The following is a 26,558-nucleotide window of genomic DNA, read 5'->3' on the forward strand; positions in this document are numbered from 1 at the left end:
GGACTTCAGTTCTGTCATAAGGAGAGCCATGAGGTTAACCAAGTGAAGTACTTTTCACTGCTTTCATGGAAACCAACTCAAAACCAACTGCTGTAAAATACTGAAAACAGCTATTAGCATGTTGGGAAAAAAAACCTGATTACAAAGTAATTCTTCTATGATGTTTAAATCTCTGCGACTTCTTTCTACAGTGATGGTGGCATGCATGGTAACACCTAATGTAGCATGCAGCTACTATCCAGGACATTCCCAAGATCAAAGAAACAAAACAGATGCAAACATTAATACCTCATGAGGTGATACAGGTCGTGTCACATTGAAGCTTTCTTCCACATCTGGAGTACCAACATAGATATTGAGGTACCTGTAATACAAATGGTTGCAAAATGAGCATCGAGCCAAATATTTTTCAGGTAGCCTGAAGAAAGCAGAATTCGTCACATACTGAAAAATAAAGTTACTTTGATGAGTGTTAGTTGATTAGTAATGAGCAATGATTCTTCCCAGAGTAACACACTCTATTTGAGCTGCGTTCTAGTTAGTTAAAATCTCAAATGCACATACAACAGACCCCCAGTTACCCTTGCAGATAGGCAAAAATCCCCTCCCATTTGTCATCCGAGATTACTAGATTACAGAAAAGTGGTGACATAAGGTATCATTAACATCTGCTTCAAATTATTATTCTTTAGATCTTCCCACCTTTCAATGTGCCAAAAAAGAGATAAGTCATGGAAAATACTGTCTTGATTTATAGCTGTGCAAGTGCTTGCCAACATTTTACAGTCAACAGAAAATTTGTGAGATAGCACATATGGTACTGCTGATATGCAAATAATTTCATGCTTACTTCAAGTACCACATTGGGTCAGCATCACTTGTAACTTTTTCATTGGCCTTCATGATTTTCTTTATCTGGAGGGAAAACAAACAAACAAGCACAAATAGAACAATGTACCTTTTCTGAGTACTAAGAGCCACTCTCTTCCCACCAAGAAAGCATACCTCTACATTGATGAAGTAGTTGAATGAGTCTATGTGCTGCTTCACAAGTCCTTTCACCTGGAAAATACATGCATGCTATAAACAAAACTGGCTTCAATAACAACAATCATGCATGGCAGAAATTAAGATACAAGCATTTATAAGTGCTTTGGGACCGATACTAAATTGTTTCAACTGCCAAACTTCTGAGAAGTGCCTGGATGATCAGTTTGGTTCTACACTGTATGACTCCAGGCTCGCACCAGAGCTGCTGTTGGTTTTGAGCCAGAAAAATAATTCAGTAACTGCACAAAATAAATACCCAATAGACTGTGAAATTCATATAAACAAAAGCCACTGCAAATCAAAATATTTTACCAGTTTGCCATTATTATGAAATAATTTATAGTATAACTACTTATGTGTGCTGCTTCAGAAAGAAGCTGTCTGCACCCTGACAAGAGCGGCTGGCATAAACAAGAATGTCAGGGAGGCCTAATGAGGCAGGGAAGACAGAAGTGGGGTGTGAAAGAGAGAGTTAATAAGCAAGGGGAGGACGCCCCTAAGAAATCTGAGTTTGATGTGTAGGCAGGAGAGAACCTGTCCAAGGGTAATAGCACACAAAATAAACAGTACCCCATTCCCCCAGGTAATGAGTAGATCCAGTACAATTCAGGGATTTAAGGCCTTCAGAGCAATCACAAGAAGGGGGATTAAACCAAGTAAAATTATTGGGGATTAAAGAAAAAAAAAAGTTTTGGCTTGAAGGAATACCAAAGGAAGCACTTATTTTGTTAATAGATTGGTGTTTGCAGAAATAGAAGGTGTTAACTACCCCAACTACAGTGCAGAACTCAGCCTTGAAAGATAGCTAGCTGATACCGAAGCACGTGCTTACATGGTCACAGAGCGTTCCACGCCTTGAAAGCTATCGTGACAACTAACACCTGACGAGACTTAAAACTTCATGCAGAAAACAGACACATTTACCACAGTTCACATGACAGGCAACAGCTCATTCTGAAATTAGTAGAAAAAAATGGGAGGCTGACAATGACAAATCCAGCTGCTCAGTGAAGCCTCTACAGGTTGAGACAAAGGAGGAATGACGCCAGAGCAAAATTCTTTAACTGAGTTCCTTAACTTACAAAAACATTGCACGTCATATGACATGGGCAAGAAGATATTATGGATTATTAGGGCCCAGAAATCAGGCTGGTAGATTTTTCTCTTTTTTTTTAATTTTATGAGGCTATACCAACAGCTTTATTGAAAGAAAATTCTGCTGTAGAAGCTGTAATGCACAACATCAGCTTTGCTTACTGGATCATTGCTGGCATAAATAAACAAATGTGCAAAAGAAAGGCCAGAACAGAGTAGCCCTACAGTAAAGGGCTCACTGGCTGGAAATAATGTTGGATGGAGACACTTGGCATAAAACACACAGTAAACTGCACCTCACATTCAGTAGCCCTCCCTTTTTTACAGTCTCAAGAATTCAGACAATAGTAATTAAGTTCTAGCTGGGCTTTCAACTTTCTGATTTTCTCCCTGCATAGCCTAACAATACCCTTAGAGTCTTCCTGAGTCTCCTGCCCCTTTTCCCAAAGCTGATAAGCTCTCTATTTCACACTGAGTCCCACAAAAATCTCCCTGTTTACCCAGGCTGGTCTTCTTCCTTGCTTGTTATTTTTTTGGCATATGCTTCCTGTGACAAACACAGCTACAAATCTAACACAACAGACAACCATGAACAGGTCTCTGAGCATCACTAAAACAGTAAAATAATCTGGAAACATTACATATATACACTGCTCACTGAGAAGAGCCACACAGCAAACCTCTAAAAGGACACCTCCACAAATTAATCTGTAAATGAGTCAAGAAATCAATCTAACAAGTTTATACATAACAGTATCACAGTATCACCAAGGTTGGAAGAGACCTCAAAGATCATTGAGTCCAACCTGTCACCACAGACCTCATGACTAGACCATGGCACCAAGTGCCACATCCAATCTCCCCTTGAACACCTCCAGGGACGGCGACTCCACCACCTCCCTGGGCAGCACATTCCAATGATGAATGACTCTCTCTGTGAAGAACTTTCTCCTCACCTTGAGCCTAAACTTCCCCTGGCACAGCTTGAGACTGTGTCCCCTTGTTCTGGTGCTGGTTGCCTGGGAGAAGAGACCAACCCCTTCCTGGCTACAACCACCTTTCAGGTAGTTGTAGAGAGCAATGAGGTCGCCCCTGAGCCTCCTCTTCTCCAGGCTAAACAATCCCAGCTCCCTCAGCCTCTCCTCATAGGGCTTGTGCTCAAGGCCTCTCACCAGCCTTGTTGCCCTTCTCTGGACACGTTCAAGTGTCTCAATGTCCTTCCTAAACTGAGTGGCCCAGAACTGGACACAGTACTCAAGGTGTGGCCTAACCAATGCATAGTACAGGGGCACAATGACTTCCCTGCTCCTGCTGGCCACACTATTCCTAATTCAGGCCAGGATGCCACTGGCCTTCTTGGCCACCTGGGCACACTGCTGCCTCCTGTTTAGGCAGCTGTCAACCAGCACCCCCAGGTCCCTCTCTGTTTGACAGCTCTCCAGCCACTCCGACCCCAGCCTGTAGCTCTGCATGGGGTTGCTGTGGCCAAACAGGAAAAAAAAATAAAAAATTTGTAAGGACAAGTATTATAGGAAGCAGCAAAAGCTAGAAGAGCGGAATGTAAAGTCAGAAAGTAAAGTATTCATGCCATGAAATGCGTGCATAATACTAACCTTTAGAAATGCTGGAAGGAGTCTCCATTTTTCCTGAAAACAAAATACAGTTTGAAGTATCTTTCCAAGGAGTGATCAGTTATACCTTTTTTTAAAAATGTATTACTATTTTTAAAACAGTAAAATTATTTCAATTCAGATCCATTTAGAAAATAAAACAAAAAGCCACAAACAAACAAAACAAAATAAAATAAACGCCACAACACTCTCCAAAGCCAAACAAGATGAGAAAAAGCAAAACAGGGAGATGACTTAGATTATCTTAGGCATATGTCCTATGCAATATTTACTGAGGGGACAAAGGGGGATTGTCTTTTCTAAAAGCAACTGATGTGAGAATACGTATTTCTTAGAAATTCCTTGCTACTATGTCCTCATTTAACAACAACTTCTTAACATGTTAACACTGTAAATTCTATTCCTAGCAAGAGAATTCCTGTAACTTTTACATTACAAAAATCCTGGGAGTAGCACGTGCAGCCATGATCCTCTGTAAAACCTATCAATATCCCAATTCATTGCAAAGCTACTTAAACAAAGTACTGGTGAGTATATCAAGCTCCTACAAACTTTTCCCCATTTCTTTAGGGATCACAGGGAACATCACCTTACATCAGCCTCACCTTTTCCCACCATGGCATGGAGAGCACAAACTAATTTTGGGGGGGGAGACGCAGGTGAGGAGGACCAGAGGTGCAGAATAAGGCTGCATCACTTAACTCCCGAAGGGAGAATACTGTAATGTTCACACAGCATCAACACCTCATCATTTTAGTTTGACGTTCCACATTTACAAGTACATGGCAATGCTGCATTTGTGGTACAACTCTTTCCCTCACAGTCCAGGCACGTGTAAAGGAATTAATGGCAAAACACAGCACAAAGCTCTTTGGCTTCATTTCTCACATGCAATTTCTACAGAAGGGAAAAAAAAAAAAAAAAGAAAAAAAAAGAAAAGAAGAAAGAGCCCAGTCCTTGACTGAGGGGTCCGAGACACGGCCTTCATCTCCTTCAGCTCCACACCAGGCAATTAGCACACCCATAAGGCACTGCCACTGCGAGCAGCAACCTCTTCGCTTGCGTTTGCAGGACACAAGCCGGGCAAACGGAGGGGAGCGAAGCCGCACCTCGACGGCCGAGCTCAGCCTCACGACGAACAGCCCGCACCAGCACCAGGGCAAAAGCACCCTCCTTGCCGAGAAGCGCCAAGCGTGCGCTACAGACCCTCCCGGCACCCACCTGAACGGGCAGGTAGGGCACATGCGCAGAGACCTCACCTCACTCCACGCCAGTCCCGCTCCGGCATGGTCCCACGCGTGCCACCCCTTCCCCAACAGGCAGCCAGCCTGTCGTTCCCCACTCCCACCCGCCCCAAGCCGCCGCTGACCTCCACCGTATTCACAGGAGCCGCCGCTTGCTCCGGAGTCAGGGCACCCAGCTCCGTGGCCAGCGCCTCCATCACCAGCTCGGTAGAGAAGCAACTAGGGAAGCTGACGGCGAGGGACACGTAGTGCAACAGCCAAAGGCATCCCACTGCTGCTGCGGCGCTGTAACCGAAGGTTCCGGGGCCGTGGAGGGGACGAAGGCGCACAAGCATACGAAAAGGGGGCGAAAGCTAAGGGCGGCCAGGCCTGTCCTTGCTGGGCAGGGCTCTCCAGACCAAACTCTCCCACTGCCCTGCTTCTTTGTAGAACATTTTAATTCTTTTCAGCATGTGGGTTGCCCCGCCGGAGGTGACTGAGCCCTGCCGGCAGCCAAAGGCCCAGGAGCTGGCAGGCAGAGACGACCGAGGACGGCACAAAACTACAAGGACTACATACTCACCAAGCAACTATTTCAGTCCAATGACCCATTACCAAGCAAGCTAGTCGGTTAACCAGGTGGAGTGTGGAGGTTATGGTCAGTTCATCACATGTTGTTTCTGACGTTCCTGCCTCCTCAGGGGAAGGACACACTCTTCCCCTTCTCCAGTCAGAGATCCTTCCCATAGGAGACAGTCCCTGAATTTCCCCAACACAAGTCCTGCCTGTTGGCCACAGGTCTTGACAAACTGCTTCAGAGCGGGTCCGTTTTATGTGGTTCACTCCTTCAGGAACAGATTGCTCCAGCATGAGTCCCTGCCCCCAACAAATCAGAAGTCCTGCTAACAAATCTGCTCCAGAGCGGGCTCATCTCTCTGCAGGGTGTGCCAGCAGCCTGCTTCAGCAAAGACTTCCCAAAGGGTCATAGCCTCCATGAGCTCAAGGTGGATATTTGATCCACTGTTTACCTCCATGGGGACACTCTGCCTCACCCTAGTCTTTTCCACAGGTAGCAGGGGAAGATGGTCCAGTATCTGGAGCCCTTCTTCCCACTCCTTCTTCATTGATCTTGGTGGCTGCAGAGTTGGTCTTCTCACAGATTCACTTTCCTCTCTTCTCTCTGCTGTTGCCCAGTTGTTTTGGTCTCCCCAATTCTTAAATATGTTATCACAAGGTGCCTTAGGCAGCAGGTCCACATTGAAGCTGTCAGGCATTGGCTCTGTCAGACATAGGGAAAGCTTCTAGCAGTTTCTCATAGAAGTGACCCCTGTAGTCCTGCCTCCCTCCCCACCCCCACCTTTCCCTACAAACCTACAAATCCAATACAACCTTCTTCCAAGGAATCAGATTTAAGCAAGTGACCAATGTGAATGCTTTTTGTGTAGCTGGATTATGTCACTACCCTACACTCCCAACTGCAAGAGAGAAATTAGAGAAAAAGAAAAGTCACAAGGTAGTATTAGTGTAGTAATTTATCATCAACATTTAACAATCCCTTACATGTAAGACAGTTTGCATAAATTACTTTCCACCACCAATGGTATCACAAACAAAATTTAATGCATACAAAACCTCAAATATTTGTATTTCAACAAAGAAAGCTGCTACAGAATGCATCTTGTTTCACAAGAACCACTTTGGAGTAGAGGCAAGTTTATTTTAGCCATAGCAGTGTAAGCAGCATGCAACACATGACATTAAATAGACTCAATGTCCATGTTTGAAACATTAAATAAAAATTAAGATACATTAAACAATCACTTGAAACATAAGCCATGCTATAAAAATGCCCTTTGCAAGTCACCTTAATCACAAAAAAGCCCCCCCCAATATTTTTTTTTGTCCAGTATTTACTGGTAAAACTAGTATGACAGCTCCCCCAGTAGACAGAAGATCTATAGTTTGATATTTTACAATAGAATTAATATAAAGTACTTCATTAAAAGTTCATAATTGTTATAAATCATCTTCAAATATTCATAAAAGCCTCTTTCAGCCAAAGCTCAGAAAAAAAAAATAAATCTGATTTTTCTAAATATGTAGCAAAACATTTTTAGTTCCTCATAATTGCTTCTGCACTGCGTTCTTCTCTTGATGATTTTCAATTGCACATCAAAATTTCATATCCATCTGAGCAAGCCTGATTTACCTAGTGGCACAATTACCATATTCTGGGAGTTCCTTTCTCTCAGGTTTTACAGGCTTCAGGAAACAATTCCCTTTTGAATATGTATTAATCTTTATTTTGTGCAAGGGATGGATCAGAAGTGCACTAGAAAAAAATCTCTTCTTTAAAAAAAGGCAATTTGAATAAAATTGTTTTTGTTTGGTTTTTTGGTTTTTTTTAACCCTGTACATGTGACCAAAGTCCTTGAACACTGCAAGAACAGCTGACTACAAGTCATTTCCCTTATTAAAAAGAGTACACAGTTCTGTAAAAATGGACTACAAAACCACAGTGCTAAATAATGCCCAGTTTTTTAGACAGCTATGATAAGTATAGTAATGTACATATGCAATTGGTGTGACATTACACTTTTATGGGCAACTCTGGCTCCTCATAAAAAATAGATTGTAATACAAAATCTTAAAATCAAGCTATATAACTTGTACCACATGAAGTTTTGTATATATATGTGTGTGACATTTTAAAGGGATATTATGTGGTAATATGTTTTTTTAAAAATCATTTTCAAGTAAACTATGATTTTATAGACAAGAATATGTCTCATATGTATTCCAGCAGTATTTATTCCCAGTAATCTGAAATATGCAAAATAAAGCCTGTGCAAACTCACAGAAGTTTACATCCACATTTTTCAGTTTCAAGCCTGTTGCATGGAGAAAATGAAGATTCCTGATGCCTTAAATGGGAACTAAGTATTGGAACTATTCCCAAGAAATTTAGAACAGACCAGCAGCATTTCTCACAAACTCACTGAATCTAATCACATTTAAGAATGACCAACCATTTTGGTTCTTGCTTAACGATACCTTTTGAAACGTTTATACCCTCCAGCCAACAACATAAAAGGGGAAGTTGCTCTGTGGTACTCTGAAAGGGTACTGTCAAGTGCTTTTGGGAATAAAGGCCAGAAAGACCTAGCTTAAAAATACTTAATACCCATGAAGATCCAAGATCAGGACATATACATATTAAAGATCTGTATGACTTCCACTGGATTAACAAAATGTCTATAAACATTATATACAATTTACCCCTCCCCCCATCACATTTCTTAGATGTTTATCATTAATCTCAATTACAGTTGAGAAGTTCTGAATGATTCCTACTTCAAGTGGTAAATGCTTCTTCTGTAACTGCTATAATCCAAACAGTTTATAATACTGGCACTCCTTAATGTAACAGAGGCTAAATTCTGGTTCCACTAACTGCAGGAGTACCAGAACTTGGCCTCATAGGACCCTGGGGTTTATTACAAAAGCAGTTATGCTGTTTTGTTAGTTTTTGTTTGGTTTTTTTTTTTTTTTCCTTTTAGTCTTTTAGAAATGTAATTGTTTTACTGGATGTTGCTCTACAAAACTACAGTGTAGGCGTAGTACACTTTAGCTACAATTATTTTGTCATTTTGTAATTGTATTGCTATATGTAAATACATGCAGGTTGAATAATAACTTTGTTTTAGTGGTGGCAAAGAGCATGTACTCTGGCAGCTCTTAATAAATTCTTGCCTTCAAAACTAGTAATGCACTATTACAAGCGACAATTCATTAGCTAAATTTATTAGAAATATATATATATCCTTGACATTAATTTCCAGTGAATTTCAGAAGTTACCTCCATACAGTTCACAAGATCCCTCTCATGAATAGTCAGTGGAGTGGGCTGTTCTTAGCAGGGAAGTCGAGTCACTGTCTTGGAAGGTTTAAAAAAAGTAAGAAAACAAAAAAAGGTGAAGAGAAGTGGGCCGTGTTTTTTAATTGGTAGGTGTTTCTGATTCTGCTTTCCCCATTGATGCCTCAGGAAAAAGCAGTTTTCTGAGTATGTTTGCATAGAATGGTCCATACACTTGTTTATTAAAGTTTACAATGCTTGCATACTGAGATCCAACAAGCTCCATCTCTGTCTGAATCACAGCAAGGCCTCCTGGCATGGCAGGCATACACTTCTGAAAATGTGGAAGAGCAAGCAAGCTTCTCATGAAGAACTGGATTCGTTTGTCTGAAACGGAACATAAAGTATGTTCTGAACAAATGTAAACCCAAGAATGAGAATGAAACCACACTCATTTTTTAAGTTCCCAACACATCAACACAGAAAACAAACCCCAATCCAACAGCATAGGTAACAGCTCTTTCCCGAGCCCGTATTGCAGTGAGAAGCATTACTGAAAAGTCTATCTTAAAGTTGGCTCCTGCAAGGTGAACAGGCTGTCCAGGAAGGTTGTGAAGCCTCCTTCTCTGGAGACTTTCAAACCCACCTAGACACATTCCTGTGCAACCTGATCTAGGCAAACCTACTTTAGCAGGGGGGCTGGATTAGATGATCTCCAGAGATCCCTTTCAACCCCTACCAATCTGTGTACAGAGAAGAAACCTGCTGCAACAAAGCTTCAGTACCTAATAGGAAGTAGTTTCTAAAAACCCTACTAGGTTTAAACCCGGAACTGACAGAAGGGAGGCTGAACAGCACTCATTTTTCCTCAGTTCTTGTCCAAAACAGCAGCATGTCTTGGCTTATTTGTACAGACCCTTTTGAATTCTTTCTAGCTGCAACTAACCATTCTCTGCAGCATACCAAGAGCACTATCTATAGGTAGACATTTCCTTACTCTTAGTTGACCTGGTATTACTGGAGTAAGTAAACAACTAACAATTAAAAAAAATAAATTACACAGCTGATTTAGCTTTCTGGTGTAAGTTTATACACAGACACATGCAAAAGACAAAATTATACATTATCTTTACTAACCAATCAAGGAACTGATGGGATTATTCTCCTCAACAATATGAGCGATTTGACCCATTAAATTATTTTGTACTTCTTCACTAAGAGTGGGAAGACCTCTTTCAGTTAGAGACCTGTTCAATTTGCTGCAAATCTGGACACTGATAGCATTGAGAGCCTCCTTCAAGTCAAAAGTTCTGGAATAAGAAAATAGAAAATGCATTAATTTCTGTGGTTTCTGTAGCACAGGTTATAAGCTGACTTCAGTTGAATCCTTTCCTTTTTATTTTCAGCCTACTCTCTGCAGTAAGAGAATTCAGAAAACTTACCTCTTGCCTTTGCAGACTCAAGTAAATCTACAGCTACAAGGACAAATCTTTGTGTTGAAGATTAAAGTAAGGATCTAGTTATGATTAAAATGTTAGCAGTTATTTCAAGTGTACAGCAATGACACTCATTTATTTTAGCCTTCCATTTAGAAGTTTTCCCATGCCACATGTATAGCATTGCCAAACTACTTTTTCTCCTTAAAACTAGTTTTATGAGACACTCTTTCAGATCACACCAGGCTTGCTTGTAGTGCAAGTGGCAGCCAAATAGTTTAAATGGCTTACAACAGTTTGAAGCAACTGACAAGTCTATTTATTGACTACTTTACCACAGTCACTCCAGTACATGTTCCTAACATACAGTGGACTTAGACTGTGAAAGGAATAGACAGTATTAAAATTCGCTATCTTTCCATTATTAACAAGCACTATGACATTTTAATTATTTTCATATCTGCCAGGTATTGCCTGTCAAAACAAAACCACCTACAACCATGAAAACCCAGCCATCCACAAAAAAAACCCCCAAAATCCAACAAAACCAGCCAGAAGCAATAAAAACAAAGCCTTACTTCTTGTTCATGCCTTCAAGAAGAGGAACAGAGATCCTTTTCAGTTGTTCAGCAAAATCAGGCATACCTACAATTGCTGCTCCCACCATATTGTTTGTTATGAGACAAACACAAGCTATGATTTTTAATTGATTGAGCTTTTCTCTCAACTCCTGAAGACGAGCTTCATCTGTTAGTAGAGTCTAGAATTTAAACAATAATACTGATTTAGGAATATGGAGGTAGAGAGACAAAGAAAAGGACAGATACACAATGTGGTTGCAAAGGATGAAGTTTTTTTTTTTAAATCACAAATATGCAAAGTCAGAAGAGAGAAGCTGAAATACCCTGAATATGCAGTACTGCCCAATGTGGCATTATGTACAAGTGCCAGAAGCAAGCCGGCCATAGGAAGAAGGGTAATGCCCCCAGTGCAGAGGAAAAAGGACACTGTGTCTTATTCCTCACCACTGCTGACACAAATCTGCAAGCAAACAATTCATCCCATAATATGGAATGTCCAGGGGACCCAGAGGACATTGTTGTGAGCAAGGCTACACATAGAATAATCTTCTGGATTGAGTTGTCCTGAGACAAATGACATAATCTGTAGCTAGCAGACAGTGATGAACTGTGCATGACAACCACCAGAGCAGGCTCCTCAAGTGATACATAACCAGATACAGCCAAAGTACCTGTTCATCATACCATGACTGTGTGGAGGATTTTTTGGCAGAACATGGACACCCAATGGGAGTAATGAACAATCCACACTATCAGGCCTGTGAAGAAGTGTAGGAGCTGGGGCAGCAGGCAACTTGCCCTTAGAGCAGCTTTGAAGGCTGAGAAAAGGAGACCTGGCAGCTCATGAAAAAAGCTGCTCTGCAGCTGTCTGACCTTGGAAAGAAGGAGTTGCTAACCACAGAAACTAGCTATGTAGAGCACTGTGTAAACAAGCTTGACCTTAGAGGTCTATAAAAGCAAGAGATGTCAGAATAAAGTTGAGCTATGCTTTAACCATCTTGGTGCTTGTCAGTCTCCATTGCGCTCTTCCCGACATGACTGTAATTCCCACAGCAAGATGTAGCTGTGGTGACTTTTATTTTACATTAGAAAAACTTTATCCTAACTGAATCCTTCCACTGAAAAGAACAGGGGCATTAACATTCAGCTGGCAGTGATTTCAGAGCACAGCAAACTAGATTCATGAATGGATGCCTATGTGTAGTTCCTACTTAAAAACTGTTTGAAAGGTTGGGAAGAATAAGGTGGGTTTCAGTCTCTCCACTGACTAAGAACACTAGTCCATGTATTTAGCAAATTCTGCCAGGCCACTCTAAGTATAGCTTAGACCTCATTGCAGATGCTAATTTTAGCCCTGACAGACAGCCCATTTCAAATTGGCTTTACAGTAGGTTGCAGAGGTCAGTAATCAGGAGTTGGAGGGAAAAACTGAACACTAGATCTTGAAGCAGTATCTTATACACACTGAGAATGAGTGAACGTGAAACTTTAGAGAGTTTCAGGTTTTTATGGTCCTATTTTAAAGCAAGAGTGATTCAATCAATGGACTCCAAGAACTAGAGCAGAATGCTTTAGTCAGGTCTCCCAAAGATACAGAAAACCAAGCGCTGTCAATACAAGGTCCAGCCTATGAGCGTGGCCAAGACTGCTCATAGGGTGGAGCTGGTGAGCTACAACTGCATAGTGGGAAAACAACCTTTATGCGGCTCTTTTCTAGTTTTCACTTGCCCATTTTGTAATCAAACTTACTACTCAGAAATTCACCTACTGTCATCAACGGGAGTATCATACAGCTACAAATCTGAAGGCACTGCTGAAATACACTCCTTACCTCTGGAAGTGTTTTGTGATAATCCCATTGTAACAGTTTCAAGTAGCAGTTGTTTAGCACCAGTGTAGGACTAATAATTGGTTTAGAGCTACTATCAGCACCAGAGGAGGATGAAGATTCATCAGAAATAGATGACAATTCATCTTCTATCGATTCCTTTATCCATTCTGTTGTGAGATCCAGGGCACCTAAACATTGCAAACCAACACAATTTACTCTGTGCTTCCCTCAAAATAAGCACTACCTTGAGGCAAAGATTTGTACACAAGAGTAGTGAACTTTTGAAGACTCAAGGTACACAGTGGACAGCTGAGCCTTCACACATGTAAATTCTCTCCCTCACATCTTTCCACTGATCATCTTCACCTCAACATTCTAGCTAGCTTTTACAAGCCAAATAACAAATTGTTAGACTTCAGACATGATTTTAGGGTAAAAAGGCATCAAAGTCCAAGTTCATAAAAAATTTCTTTCCCTTTTACAGGGAGGCCACAGGACTAGAAAGCAGTGGTGAAAAAGGTAAGAGTATTAACTCCAAATTAAATGCTTTTAAAGAATTTTTTCTCATGCTATATATGTTAGTAAGTTTACTTTTTCTTCTTGGAAAAATACATTTCCCTGAACACTGTTTAGCCATATTACACAAGTTCTGTAGTAGTGGATCAAACTGACTTTGCATCAACTAAGAGGTGTTCCTCAGGAGAGCCTGTCTTTTCTTTACTAGAAATATATATATATATATATAAAAGGAAAAAAAAAATCCTGTCCCTTTCAACTTTCAGGCACACTCAGCTGTTCTCACATGTGCACTTCAGACTAGCAACAGACTTGCTGCATGCACAAGAGACAAAGTCTCATCTTTCAGCAGTAGGGCTTCAATAAAAGCCAATGGGTTATTTTTGATACCAACCAATGCAGCAAATGAGACTTGCCCGAAAGTGCCCCAGAAAACAGATAAACATACTTCATAATGCATTGACAAACAAGGTACCAATGGATGATTGCTTAAAGAATTTTTGCGTGTGTTAGACCCAGACATGAAACTGAGGTTTCTCTCCAAACTAACTGCAATTGACTGATCTTTATAGCATGTCTTGGAAGTGTCTCCTTTTAAAAGAAAGGCTTAAATTAACTGCATCATGATACCTACTTGGTGTTTCTTCAAGAATTTCCTGGAATTTTGTTCTTTCATAGTCCACCAAATTACGCTGAAGGTATGGCCTAAGGTTTTGAATTGTGTAGTTAGCCATATCCATTTTCATCAGGTCCAAAACATGGAATATCTGTCTGAAAGGAGGAGTTTAAAATTTGACAATTACAATAGCCTATTGACTTTAACTTGCACATGTAATCTACACCTACATTAGCAATTTTATTTCAGTTCTTCCAGAAGTAAATTCCTTCACTGATACTTCAGTGGAACAGATGTGTTACCTATCTTCCAGGATACTTTAAATTAGACTATCGTGTAAAGCTCAGTGTGACAGAACAGGACAAATATGTATTATCACGAAATGCTACAAACCTGTAACAGAAAGAGAGCAAGTTCTAAGAATTGTATCAATTGGTGCATTTCAGCCCAAATGAACAGGTTTTGACTTTTTAATCACACTAATTACACCAAGAGAAACAATCCTTCTGACCAAGTTGTTTCGGTCCCTGTATACGATCAAAGTTGCAATGAAACCCAGTAGGACAACTACCATTTACTCTTAACATTTCAGTGTATCTAAGGAGCAATAAACTGCTTTCTGTCCTTTTATGCAAGTGTTTCACTTTAAATTCAAGCAATAAGATCTTTACTAGAGACACTTCAAAGTTTGGTCTCAGAGTAAGCATTCAATAACCAGTTCCAAGAAGGAACAGTGCAAATGTGCTGCTTAAATCTTACCAGGATCAGTAAGACTAAAAGAGCAGACTCCAAAACACAGATTATTGCAAGTGGGTTTTCTGTTGTTTAGTAGTTTATTCAGAGCTGGCAGCGTTTGATTTAAGCTTTCTACACATTTCATTAAAAATATATGGACCATAGTCTGGTCAAAGTGCATCATAGCTCCTTCTCTTTAATGCTTCTGTATAAAGCAAGTTTTCCTATAAGCTGAAAACAGGTGTTATGTAAACTGACACAATTTAAGACTCTACCACCAACCCTTCCACTGCCCATTGGTCTGTCAGGGAAGGTATATTTCCACCAAAACACAAAAATCCCACCCAAATACCAACCTCAGTAGCTCTACGATATTGTCAGTTGCCTTTAACTGTTTTATATCGTTGTCTCTTATTGGAGCACATAACTTTCCCATAGTGTTGATGATGTAGTTGGCTAGCCCATGAATATCAACAGCATTGTGTTCTGCCTGCTGTCTAATAAGATCTGTATCTAGAACTTCACAGATTTGATTTTGAATCCTGTTTGCTCCAGGAGTCAGGAAGGAAAGAAGAATCTGAAGTAGATAGGGGAAAAAACAAAACAAAACCTTACCAATAAAACCCAAACCACTTGATAAACAAGTTGAAGTAAGGTATTAATATTAATGTCAAGTATATTTAGCTGACTAGATATGACACATTAAGACTGAACATCATCTAAAGTAGAAGGGAAAAAAAAGACTGTTAAAAGAGTTAAATTATTGTTAAGAGTTGTGCAAATATGCTCAAAGCCAGCAAACTACAAAGCATGCCAATGAGACTTTCAAACCAACAATGAGGTTTTCAAACACTGCCCCATAAAACAAACATACATTAATTGAAAATGTTTAAAGACTTCATTTTGTGCCAGGATGTTAGATAATCAAAAGCAAGAGTGTGTGGGACAGATGCAGTCACAATTACACTCTTTTTCAGGCCCCAAGTTCATGGTATCTTGCTGGAAAGAGGATAGTAGAGATGTGAAACTTTGAGAGAACAGCTGACTTGCAAATAGCCGTCAAGCAATGAAAGCTTAGTGGACGTGCCACTGTGCATTGATGGCTATGTTTCTTGCCACCATAAATACACTATAAACAGACATCTGTTTGCAGCTCTGAATAATCATGGTTTCACCTTAAAAGAAAGCTCTGAAGGTGTTGGCTTCACTGAGTCAGCAGATCCTTCAGTGAAGTAAGACTCTCAGACCTAAGCTGACAAAACAGTACCAGAGAATAAAGAGGAACGTTACCTCCTTAATTTCCTCAAAGAGTTTGATAGCATGTTCATATTCTGGAGGGTCTTCATTCAGTTCTGATTCCAAATGATCCCAGAATGCCTTGTGTACAATATGTTTCACTGTACCTACAAGGCTACAGAATAAGTCAGTTAAATATGGAAGAGACGCTCAACTAGCTTTCATCCCTGGTAAAAGTGTTTTGGAGTAGCCTGATGACTTGTTGGGAAACACACACCACCTTACCAACTACTGTGCCCCCCCAGCCACATCTTTCTCAGGCTGTGGATATTTGCTCCCAAGATGTGGGCTAGACTGACAAGTTCCTCCTAACACACCTCTATTTTATTAAGTGATGCTGGGAATTCAGACATAGGTAAAGAGATGTTGTCTTCCCTTTTCCCTTGTTGAGCTTGTATTCATCGTCCTAACCTGGTACATCATGCACTAAGATATCTCTAAAAGTAATCTGTCGTATAACCAATTTTCAGTTAAGGGTCCTCTGCAGTTAAAAAACAGCAGCTTTATGAAAGTTCTCAGAACAGAAGACCACAGTCATTTTTAAGTTCAACATGCATGTAAACAAAAACATTTCAGCTTCCTAAGATAGGGAAGTTATTGCTTGCCAGTTATTGCTTGCCAGTTATGGCTTTCCAGGTATTTTTGCATCTCCTCTGGGGCTAGCATTAGAGCTATGCTCATGATTACCTCCTACATTTATCATTATGGCACTGATGAGCTACATACAACTGCACAAAAGCTGATTTGATCTTTTCCACAAGGCTTAGAGCTGCACAAAACAGACCCATCCTCATCTTCACTATGGGCAGGCATACTATATTGGACTTATCTTCCACATGACATTTGAGATAGAGAAATAGGCTTTAAGACAGTACATCAACTTAGCTGGCCTGCAACATGTGCTCCAAGCAAGCCAGCTTTGACAGTGACTCCTGAAGGTGTAGGATATATATCTGTAGTCTTCCAAGATGTTTTGTGGTTTTGTTTTGGATTTTTTGGCCTTTTTTGGGGGGTGGGTTTTGTTTGCTTTTACAATTTGCCACTCAATTTCTCCTCCCAAACCCAGGGTTGTTTTCTGCAAAATTCAGGCGCTTACCTGTTCTGGGGAAAGTCTTCATGTTTTAGGCAAAAATTTGCATTCACAGCAATTTCATGAGCTAGAGTCAAGTCTGTCAAATTTCTTGCAGCTGCCATCAATTCATCAAATGTAATAACCTTGGGAGGGCTTGCTGCTGGAACAAACAAGACCATTTCAAGCCAAAAATCCACAGAGCTGATGAGTGAAATTAAAAAAAATACTAAAATGCTAACATTTTACTGTTTCCTAGTTGTTTCTTCTGGAGCACTAGAGTCCAATCTAGAATTACCAGGTCTTTATATCTTCCTAAAACACTAACTCAGGAAACTCCCAGCTTATCAGGGTGTGTGGGTAATACCACACAAGCCTCATGACATTTTGAGAATACATTTCACGTTTTGGAATCTTAACTAAGATATCATTTTTCCTTTAAAACAGGATCTTGCACTCCACAGATTTCCTATTGACACTCTGGTAAAATCCACCAGGCCGAAAGCATGAACAATAATGGATACCAGGTATCTGTTATAATTCTGAGCATGTAAATGACTATATTGTGGGGGTTTTGCCTGTCGAGAAGGTTCTAAAGTTACTGGCTTGAGAACTCCCCCCTTACATTCCATAGCAGATGCATCACAAGTTACACGCTCTTTTTACAAAAAAAGTATTGAGATAAACTTTACACTGGAAACCAAGAGTCAAATCTCAAATTTTCTCAACCCCCAAATTCCATCATTTAATTTAGCATTTGGAATCAAAATTTTGAAGACTCATAATAAAGACAAAGCGACAGCTGCCAACTGCAGCTCCACTAACAAGCCTGTTTTAACGAGAGACTTCACTTATAGACACTAAAATAGTATGCATGGTTGGAAAATGCTCATAGACACGAACATGAAGCACATCATCGAAGCTTTATTTATCATTACTCAAAATACCTTCATTGTGCAAATGTGTGTTTTGTGTTTGATCATAATATTTGCAGGGAAAAAACGTTACTTCCAGATTACCGTCACATTACTCGATCTAACATCATACATCTGTAAATTACACATCTAATTTATAAGTGTATGGAGCAAACAGAAGAAATGCACTTTTTGCACAAAGCTGCTTCTGGTTGAGTGGGAGACTGCTACCAACACCAAGATTAGCTCAACATTAGGATGTCCATGGTGGCACACTTTTCTTACACTTTCTGAAGGAGCACACAAGGAGACCCCCGCGGCTACAGCTGCTGCTGGTGTTCCACAAACAAGGAGATGCGCGGCTTCACAGAAGAGAGAAAGCCATGCTTTCATCTTAATACTCTTAAAGAGAGATTCAGAATCCCAGGGTCTACCCATGACAGCAAAGAGAAATGAGATAAGTTAGCCTTATCTGTCTATGCACAATGCAGGTAAGGTTGAAATAGGCTTACAGGCTGGGGAACTGGGTTTGCTTGAAGAATCACTGTTAAAGCTCTGTCTTGAATATTCAGAGTCGCTAGAAGCAGCTGTGCTTTCAGAGAGGCGTGAAGACTCTGAATCACTGTTCTGCTCATCATTGAGAGGCATTCTGATTCACGTTAGCTGCTAGAGTAAACAAGACCTAGAAAGACAAATACACTTCCCGTAAAACCAACACTTATTTGTTTGTTTCTCCAAAGTATAGCTGATCACTATATTCTGAATGGAGAGTAAGTAGTTGTCTGTCTTTAAAAGGTGCTACAGAAAGGACTTGGCCTGACATGCAGAATCATACAATTATTAAAACTATACTACATCTGTTCTACAAGAAAACTCTACTTTCTGCTGTCTCATACCTTAATGCTTACATTAAAGACAGCCTGTAAATTGGTTATATTTAAAATAAAGACCACCCACAGTAACCCCTGAAGTTGCTTTTTGTCAGAGATTTGAAAGTCCTCCACATCCATAAAAGCATCTCAGGATGTTACCATCCCCCACCTGACTTCACCAACAAGTGGTGTTTAGCAATTAGCTTCCTTCCACTAACAGACCGCATAGAATGTAACAACTCTGAAGCAAACACAGAAGCTGCAGAGGAAGAAAACACAAATAATTCAGAACACTATAGTTCTGACAGGGCGTAGCCAGAAGTTTAGCCTGCTACTTTAGGTGGGTCTCTACTCAGAATCAGATTGACAATGTCATAGACCCAAAAATACTCCACCTAGGGGTGAAGGTGGATGGGCTTTCTGTTTTAAGATAAATGGTAACTATTAGCTTCTAACATTACGTCCAGCATACATGACAAATAACACTGAGAAATGTCATGCTTTATAGTGCTTCTGTCTACATAAAGAAACTGCCTCCCAGGCAGATAATCTGCAGCTGCAGAGAATTTGGACAGCTGCATAGTGTGATAGAGATGATTAGTAGCTGTATGACAGGAAGTGAAAAATATGTTCATAATCATGTTAAAATGAGAACCCGGAAGTCAGCTATAATTACTACACAAGGAATTTGGCCCAGATACCAATAGTAGCTGTCCCTCTGATTACAGACATGAAGTACTCTGTAGTAGATTATGAAGAGCTATATCCAGTAATGCTTTTTGCCAGCAAATTTCAGTAGCATAACTTCATTTATGATAAAATTGCATCAGCTTTGGCAGGCAAGAAATACTTTGCTTCACAACTGCTGAATATGGAAAATGCCACTTTTAGCAGCAAAGGGATCATCTCTGTGTATATGTATGTCAATCAACGTATTGTGGGGTCAAGACAGACAAAAGGGAGTAACAATGAAGATTTCTTTATGCTGGAACCTAGTTACAGACTGGAGTGCTTTATTTTTTGGGTACCAGTTCATCCTGCACAGGTCTTCATAACTTGAAGTGTTACTCTGATGAGTACTCCCCTATTAAATGAGAAGGTTAACGTTTGTTAAGTGCATGTTTACTCCTCTCCCAGGAAGAAAGAGGATGCATTTGGCTGCCCTATGTAATATTTTATGCTGGGGGTTGTGAGAAAAATTAATCACATCAGCACAGCTGTCATAGCTGTCCATTTATTACCTTACTGGAGAAGCCAATGACAGACTTTTGATCAGGCTATAGTGGTCATGGGTTCAAGATTTACAGCATTAGTTGTGATCCTTAACATTGTAACCCTCTCACTAAAAAAAGCAATTTTATAGTTTCTAATAACTGGTGACCTACAAAACCCAAAAGACTAAGATTTTTTTTACTTGGAAACCATATTGTGCAAGTTACAATTAGAAATGAGTCACTAGTTAACCTTGTGCAATATACAAACTTTTTTTTTTAAGAACTGTGTTACAGACTTTAAAGGTAGTGCTGACTAGAAACTAGTTGTGACAAATAACCTAACTGTAGAACATGCTCCAGGTTCTTGATGTGGAGCTGCTCACTTGCATACAACAATCCTAAAAAGACTTGCCAAGCTTGTACTACCCTTATGCTACTGTTTCTGGAGCAGCATCAGAACACTATTTCCAGGCTTTTAATCACAAAGCAGATTTATAAATACATTCTATACAAATAACTGACCTCCTAATGTTGCACGAGGGCCATCAAAAGAAATGATTAACGTCAGCAGTGTACTGGCTCAAAAGGTCTTGTTAACAGCACTTCAAGATGTGTCTACTGCTTCAATCTAAGCGTTAAGAAGAAGGAATAAAATAAATGTTAAATTCCCCCAAAATCTCAAACAACTTATGTACCATTTTGAGAACTTCCTCTTAACTGTGTATTTCTAAACAATACTCACATTTGCACATAACGAGATTTGCAAGGTGCTCCTAACAGAAGTACTAAACCAGTCACAAAGGCAAGTCAGCTTTGCCATTTTCTACCCCAGTCTTTATTCCCAAGACCACTAAATTGTTAAGGTAGAAATTAAAATTCTGTATTAAAGTCCAATACACAAAGTCTTTACATACTAGTCCCCACAAAGGATATTTTTACAACAAATACTTGTATGTCAAAGAGGCCCATGACACATTTTGTGGTACCAAGACTGGTCCTACAGTACACACACATACGAGCTGTCAGTAGAGTGCTTAGGAAGCCTTGCTTTAAATAAGAAGTTTGAACAATGCAACAGGAGATGACACATTGAAAGAAACACTGCAATCTTTATACACAGTAAATACATCTCCTACTAGGATGCCTCAAATGGAATGGTAAGGAAGAATACGTGCATTCTACCAATTCAGAACATTATTGCTAATTCTAAGTCTAAAAGAAAAGCAAGGCAGCAAGCATATCAAAATAAACATACATCAACACACAAGCAGAATCTGGATATGCCATACAGAGTTTTTAAATATGCTGCCCAACAGCTAAAAAGCTCAGAGAAAAATGCATTCACTGAGCACATCAAAGGGAAGTACTAAACAAAAAAAGGCATTTCTAATTAATTACAACAATAGACAACACAGTTACTCAGTCCTTTCCTTACAGCATATACTGGAAGAGCTGCTTTTCCTTATGCTTTTGTAGACAGCATAGATATGCTCATGAAATACTAAGGGCTAAGTTCACATGTAATTTTAAATTAACACAATTCCCAAAAGTATTTCAGAAAGCCCTTCAGTCTTCCAAGACCTTTGTACCTCATCATCTTGAGCAGACGATACCATCTCCTTATTCTTTTAGTTAACTCATTAGGTATTACCTATTAGGATGTTGTTTTAAAACACAGCTTAATATCCTAGTCTATTAAAGAGTTAGCCTGTGGTTACAACCTGCTTTACTCTTTCTGCACTAAAAACAACTGAGGTTTACTTTTATATTAGGCCAGATACCTTCACAGCAGGCTTCATTACCTGATTTCTTCCCATCAGTATCATCTTGCAGATTTTTAAATAACAAACTAACTGGGAGACCAAGCTAAAAATATCTTCTAAATGTGCAAGCTCCATGGTTCCAGTTAATTTCATAGGGAATAATTAGATTATGATGGTTTCTGCTGGTATTTACAATTTTGGCTTACTCCTTCTGTAGATGCTGCAAAGGCAGCTTGCTCTTACATGGTCACATCATCCAATTCACTCACTTTGATTCAAGGTCAGATTAGCTTCAGAGAGCACAAACATGGTTTTTATTCCTGAAAGCTTCCATTAGAAGTTATTTTATGAAGCATCTAGTGGAAAAGAGACAGCTTGGAAGCACCTGTTATTTTGCTAACCTTCAGATATCATCTTCAAGAAAAGTTTTTCCATGGCCTTGCTTTGTTCAAGTAAGTCACTCCATCCACACACTAAGTGCTCTGTCCAGTTTTACCACTATAAATGTCTTAACTTTGTTTATTTTACTGGTCTCCTTGCTATCTTCAAGTTGGCACCGACTGAAATCTCATTGGGGCTCGGGTTTCCCTTTCACTTACTCCACCTTTGCCAACACTCACGGCACAAGAGCAGAAAAGAGCCTTTGTTAAGGAGTTACAGAACTCCTCACGCCTCATTCTTGACAGCTCACAGCTGACAGTTCTCCTTTAGCTTTCTAGCTCCGCAGCTCTTCTCACACAGACTTCTGACGAAGCAGAACAGGCACCTCGGTAAGCGCGAGGCGAGCACATACCGCCAAGCCTGCGCGCGCGGCGGCCGCGCAACCACCGGCACCTCGCGCCCTTCAGCAACACACCGTCCCGAGGGCCGCCGGCCGCCAGAGGAGAGGCCGGGTACGCCCCTCCCGCCGGCTCCCCTCGGCAGGGAGCGGGGGAGCGGCACGCCGGCTCCTCCTCTTCCTCCATCTGTTTGGCTATCCATCTCCTCCCCCGGCCCCATGTTTTTAACAGTTACCAGAGGCAGGAGTTTGGCACTCGCCGACCAAAACAAACAGCGTTTCCAAGGACGAGTCTGAGGGGAGGGAGGAGATCGCGGAACCTTCTCTTTGGTAGCCTCAGGGAGGGCAAGCCTGCCTCCAAGTATCCCGACCTCGCACTACCCAGGGAAGGCGCCAGGGTGCCCTTGCCCCGCGGGGTCGGAGGGGGGAACCTCTGCGGCTTCGCCCTTCAGGACGGACTGCTCCTGGAGACAGCGAGCATTAAGGGACGGAAACAGCCCGGGAGACACAGAGCAAGGCGTGCTGACCCAGAGCAGGGGGTGCGAAACATACCTGCTGCAGCGAGAGCCAACTGGAGCAGTAGAGCAAAGTGGAGTGTAAACCCGACACCTCCCAGCCAACCCCACTGCATGGGAGGACAACAGCCCCCGGGCCATCTCTGCCCCGGACTCACCCAGCAGTTCATCGCCTATAAATACCCGAACACCCGCGCCTGCTGCCGCGCGGTACGGTATCGCCGTCAGACGGCGCAGCTCGGCCCCCGCTCACCCCAGCCACTCACCGCGGCCCGGCGACAGCAGCGACAACTCGCCCTCCTGCACAGCGCTCGCCGGAGCTTTAAACAGCCCCTCTTCCAATTTATATACCCAGCCCGGATTATTAGCGTCTTCCTTGGGCGCGTCCATCTCTGCTGATGACGAGGGGGGGTCGTGTAACCTTTTGATGACTGCAAATGGCAAGTTAGCCAGACGGACTTGGGTCAAGCTGCGCCTATTCCCATATAATATCTAGGCTCTCCTCATTCTGCCCGAGCCCAAGAACTGAGTGGGAAGGAATATGAAAAGACAAGGAAGACACTTCAGCGGACTCCCCCGCGCTAAATGGGCAGTACCAGCGGGGGGAAGGCCGGGGGAAGGGTTGGGTGGTGTTTACGGAAGAGCCGCGTCCATCCGGCCTGGCCCCGTCCCTTCCCCGGAGCGGGGCGGGCTCTGCTTCTTAGCCCTGCCCCGGAGCCACCTCAGGGAATAAAGCGACAAGCTGGCCCCGTAGAGGTGGGGGAGGGAGCGAAGTGTCTGTTGTGTTTAGGGGACGCGGCCGCACTTCGGGCTGTAGTTGCCGGTGTCTGTTCGCGGCGCTACCAAGGAGGCTTTAAATGTGCCCTCAAGAGCTTCGCTGCCCTGATTTCCTTCGTCTCTCGGGAAGGGCGGAAGGCGCCCCCTTTCGTCCGTCATCTTGGTCACCTACTGCCACCCATCGCTACCTTAGCCTCAGGGGAGCCACTCAGGATGGTGTCGAGTTTAGTCACCTGCCTTGCTCATGGCAGTGGTGTTAGGAGGCCTGCTAAGCGCCCACTGAGGAACGCGGTACTACTATTATAAATGCTTTTCTTATTGCTGTACTAACCTCATCCACCGGCCAGCTTCATCCACCCACTAGGCCAGCAGTACTTCTCAGAGTCATCATCTCTTCCTGTCACCAGAGCTACATGCCACTGTTGCCTCACCGATCAGGAAGCATGCAGGGCAAAACACTGGCAGTCACCTTTGAGGCAGGGGCTAACTATATAAAGCTTTGCTCATCATGAAGACCCAGAGCTCCCTTTCCTGCTAGTAATCTTTAGCAGGTGTCATGAATTGACAATGAATAGACCAAACCCTACTGTAGGTCCTGTTAACCTCTACTATAAAAGTGAGGACTTGAAGCAGGGAATGGAATTTTGCTATGCAAGTGCCATATGCCCTGCTCAAGCAGAAGTGCTTTCTTCCCCCAATGCAGAGCACCCATCAGCCCTGCTGCTGAGCTCAGACTTCAGAGACATTAAATGGGATTAAGTCCAACAGCCTAATCCACTATCTTCCATAAAGAAGACAATGTTTTAAGTAACCGTTCGCATTACTTTGCCTCACTTTGTGCACATCACATGGCAACAACAATCTGAGAGAAGCTCCAAAGAGCATTAGAGAAGATTGTCTGTGACGGTGTACAGAAGGACTGCCTTGCACAGGAATATTCTCACTTCCAGGGACACTATTTTTATTTTTCACATCCATTTTGGCTTAAATGCCATCTGACAAATGGGGGAAACTTGAGTTCTGGCCTTTGCTGTGATGTCTGCTGCCACCTTTAATTAATTAACCACCTATATCATCTAAAGTTGTGCAAAGAGTACTTGCAGCAAACACCATGGCCAGTTACTCATGTTTTGTTTGCTTTCATAATTTGCCACTCCATTAATTTCTCCACCCAAACCCAGTGTTGGGGTGGGGTGGTGTTTTTGGTTTTTTGTTTTGTTTTTTATTATTTTTTTTTCTCTCCAAAATTCAGGCTCTTACCTGTTCTGGGGGAAGTTTTCATGTTTTATGCAAAAGTTTAGCTCATGAAATTGGTGCGAATGCAGAATCAAGTCTGTCAAATTTCTTGCAGCTGCCATCAGTTCATCAAATGTAATATTTTTTGTAGTGGTGTGATGCTTTAGCCCACACGCACCACCACCTTGGGAGGGCTTGCTTCTGGAACAAACAAGACCGTTTCAGGGGAAGTTAAGGCTCGAGGTGAGGAGAAAGTTCTTCACCGAGCAAGTAGTTCATCATTGGAATGGGCTGCCCAGGGAGGTGGTGGAGTCACCATCCCTGGAGGTGTTCAGGAGGGGATTGGATGTGGCACTTGGTGCCATGGTCTAGCACATAAGACCTTTAATGGGGAAGGTCATGAGTTCAAGCCTGCAGTGGGCACTAGTGTCCTCCCTACCCTAGTCATGAGGTCTGTGGTGACAGGTTGGACTCGATGATCTTTGAGGTCTCTTCCAACCTCAGTGATACTGAATACTGGATTTTTAAAAGGAGAGTGTGGCTTAGTTGGTAGCACATAAAACCCTTAATGGGAAGGTTGTGAGTTCAAGCCTGCAGTGGGCACTAGTGTCCTCCCTACTCTAGTCATGAGGTCTGTGGTGCCAGGTTGGACTTGATGATCTTTGAGGTCTCTTTCAACCTTAGTGATACTGAATATTGACTACTGAATATAGTCATGAGGTCTGTGGTGACAGGTTGGACTTGATGATCTTTGAGGTCTCTTCCAACCTTGGTGATTCTGTGACAAAGGGTCCAACCCCTCCTCTGCTGCTGAGTCTGCTTCTCCTGAAGCTGATGGTAAATTGACACTGACTTCAGCAGCAAATGGTGTGATCTCTTTTGCACTGGGTTTGCACTGTTTTCTCTTCTCTGGTTATGTAAAGATCAGTCCCTGTAAACTTTCTTTACATTGACTAGCTCCCACCATCCCTGTCCCTCTGCAGAGCTCTCCTACCCTCTAACAGATCAACACCTGCCCCAGCTTGGTGTTGTCTGCAAACTTACTAATGGTGAACTCAATCCCCTCATTTAGATCATCAATAAAGATATTGAATAGGATTGGGCCCAACACTGATCCCTGGGGGACACCACTAGTGACTGGCTGCCAGCTAGATGTGGCACCATTCACCACCACTCTCTGGGCTCGGTCCTCCAGCCAGTTCCTAACCCAGTGCAGAGTGCTGCTGTCCAAGCCACGAGCTGATAGCTTGGCCAGGAGTTTGCTGTGGGGGATGGAGTCAAAGGCCTTGCTGAAGTCCAGGTAGACTACATCCACAGCCTGCCCCACATCCACCAGGCTGGTCAACTGATCAGAGAAGGAGATCAGGTTGGTGAGGCAGGACCTGCCTTTCCTAAATCCATGTTGGCTAGGCCTGATCCCTTGGCTGTCCTGCAGGTCTTCAGAGAAGACTTCTGAGATTCTTTGCTCTCTGCATTTCTGGAATGTCACTGTTGTATGGCAACGGAGTTCATGCCTTTATTCATCACCCAATGGCCCCCAAATCGGGAGAACAC

General features: G+C 42.0%; 2 protein-coding genes across 5 annotated transcripts in view; both read right to left on the reverse strand.

Annotated features, from left to right (window-relative positions):
- Window positions 1-5,248, reverse strand: part of POLR3B (RNA polymerase III subunit B) — a 74,996-nt gene extending 69,748 nt beyond the window's left edge. The window contains exons 1-5 of the mRNA XM_009908352.2: window positions 5,146-5,248; window positions 3,759-3,791; window positions 1,006-1,062; window positions 851-915; window positions 289-364 (exon numbers count right to left, since the gene is read on the reverse strand). Coding sequence (XP_009906654.1) covers window positions 289-364; window positions 851-915; window positions 1,006-1,062; window positions 3,759-3,791; window positions 5,146-5,217 — 303 coding nt within the window. The 5' untranslated portion in view covers window positions 5,218-5,248. The remainder of the gene's footprint in view (window positions 1-288; window positions 365-850; window positions 916-1,005; window positions 1,063-3,758; window positions 3,792-5,145) is intronic.
- A 3,374-nt stretch (window positions 5,249-8,622) lies between these two features.
- Window positions 8,623-23,359, reverse strand: TCP11L2 (t-complex 11 like 2). 4 transcript variants are annotated; one of them, XM_009908351.2, is made up of 10 exons: window positions 23,258-23,359; window positions 18,362-18,531; window positions 16,963-17,098; window positions 15,861-15,981; window positions 14,927-15,147; window positions 13,854-13,990; window positions 12,704-12,891; window positions 10,870-11,051; window positions 9,993-10,165; window positions 8,623-9,242 (listed from the first exon to the last, which is right to left on the reverse strand). In XM_009908351.2, the coding sequence occupies exons 2-10, from the start codon at window positions 18,495-18,497 to the stop codon at window positions 8,998-9,000; spliced, it is 1,539 nt and encodes a 512-aa protein (XP_009906653.1). In that variant the 5' UTR covers window positions 18,498-18,531; window positions 23,258-23,359; the 3' UTR covers window positions 8,623-8,997. The 4 variants fall into 4 exon arrangements, with proteins under 4 accessions (XP_009906653.1, XP_054023715.1, XP_054023716.1 ...); XM_054167740.1 differs by lacking the exon at window positions 23,258-23,359 and adding an exon at window positions 20,458-20,536; XM_054167741.1 differs by having other exon boundaries at window positions 8,624-9,242; window positions 16,963-17,095.
- Window positions 23,360-26,558: the final 3,199 nt, after the last annotated feature.

Source organism: Dryobates pubescens, chromosome 15 (assembly GCF_014839835.1).
Source record: "Dryobates pubescens isolate bDryPub1 chromosome 15, bDryPub1.pri, whole genome shotgun sequence".
NCBI classification, from domain to species: domain Eukaryota; kingdom Metazoa; phylum Chordata; class Aves; order Piciformes; family Picidae; genus Dryobates; species Dryobates pubescens.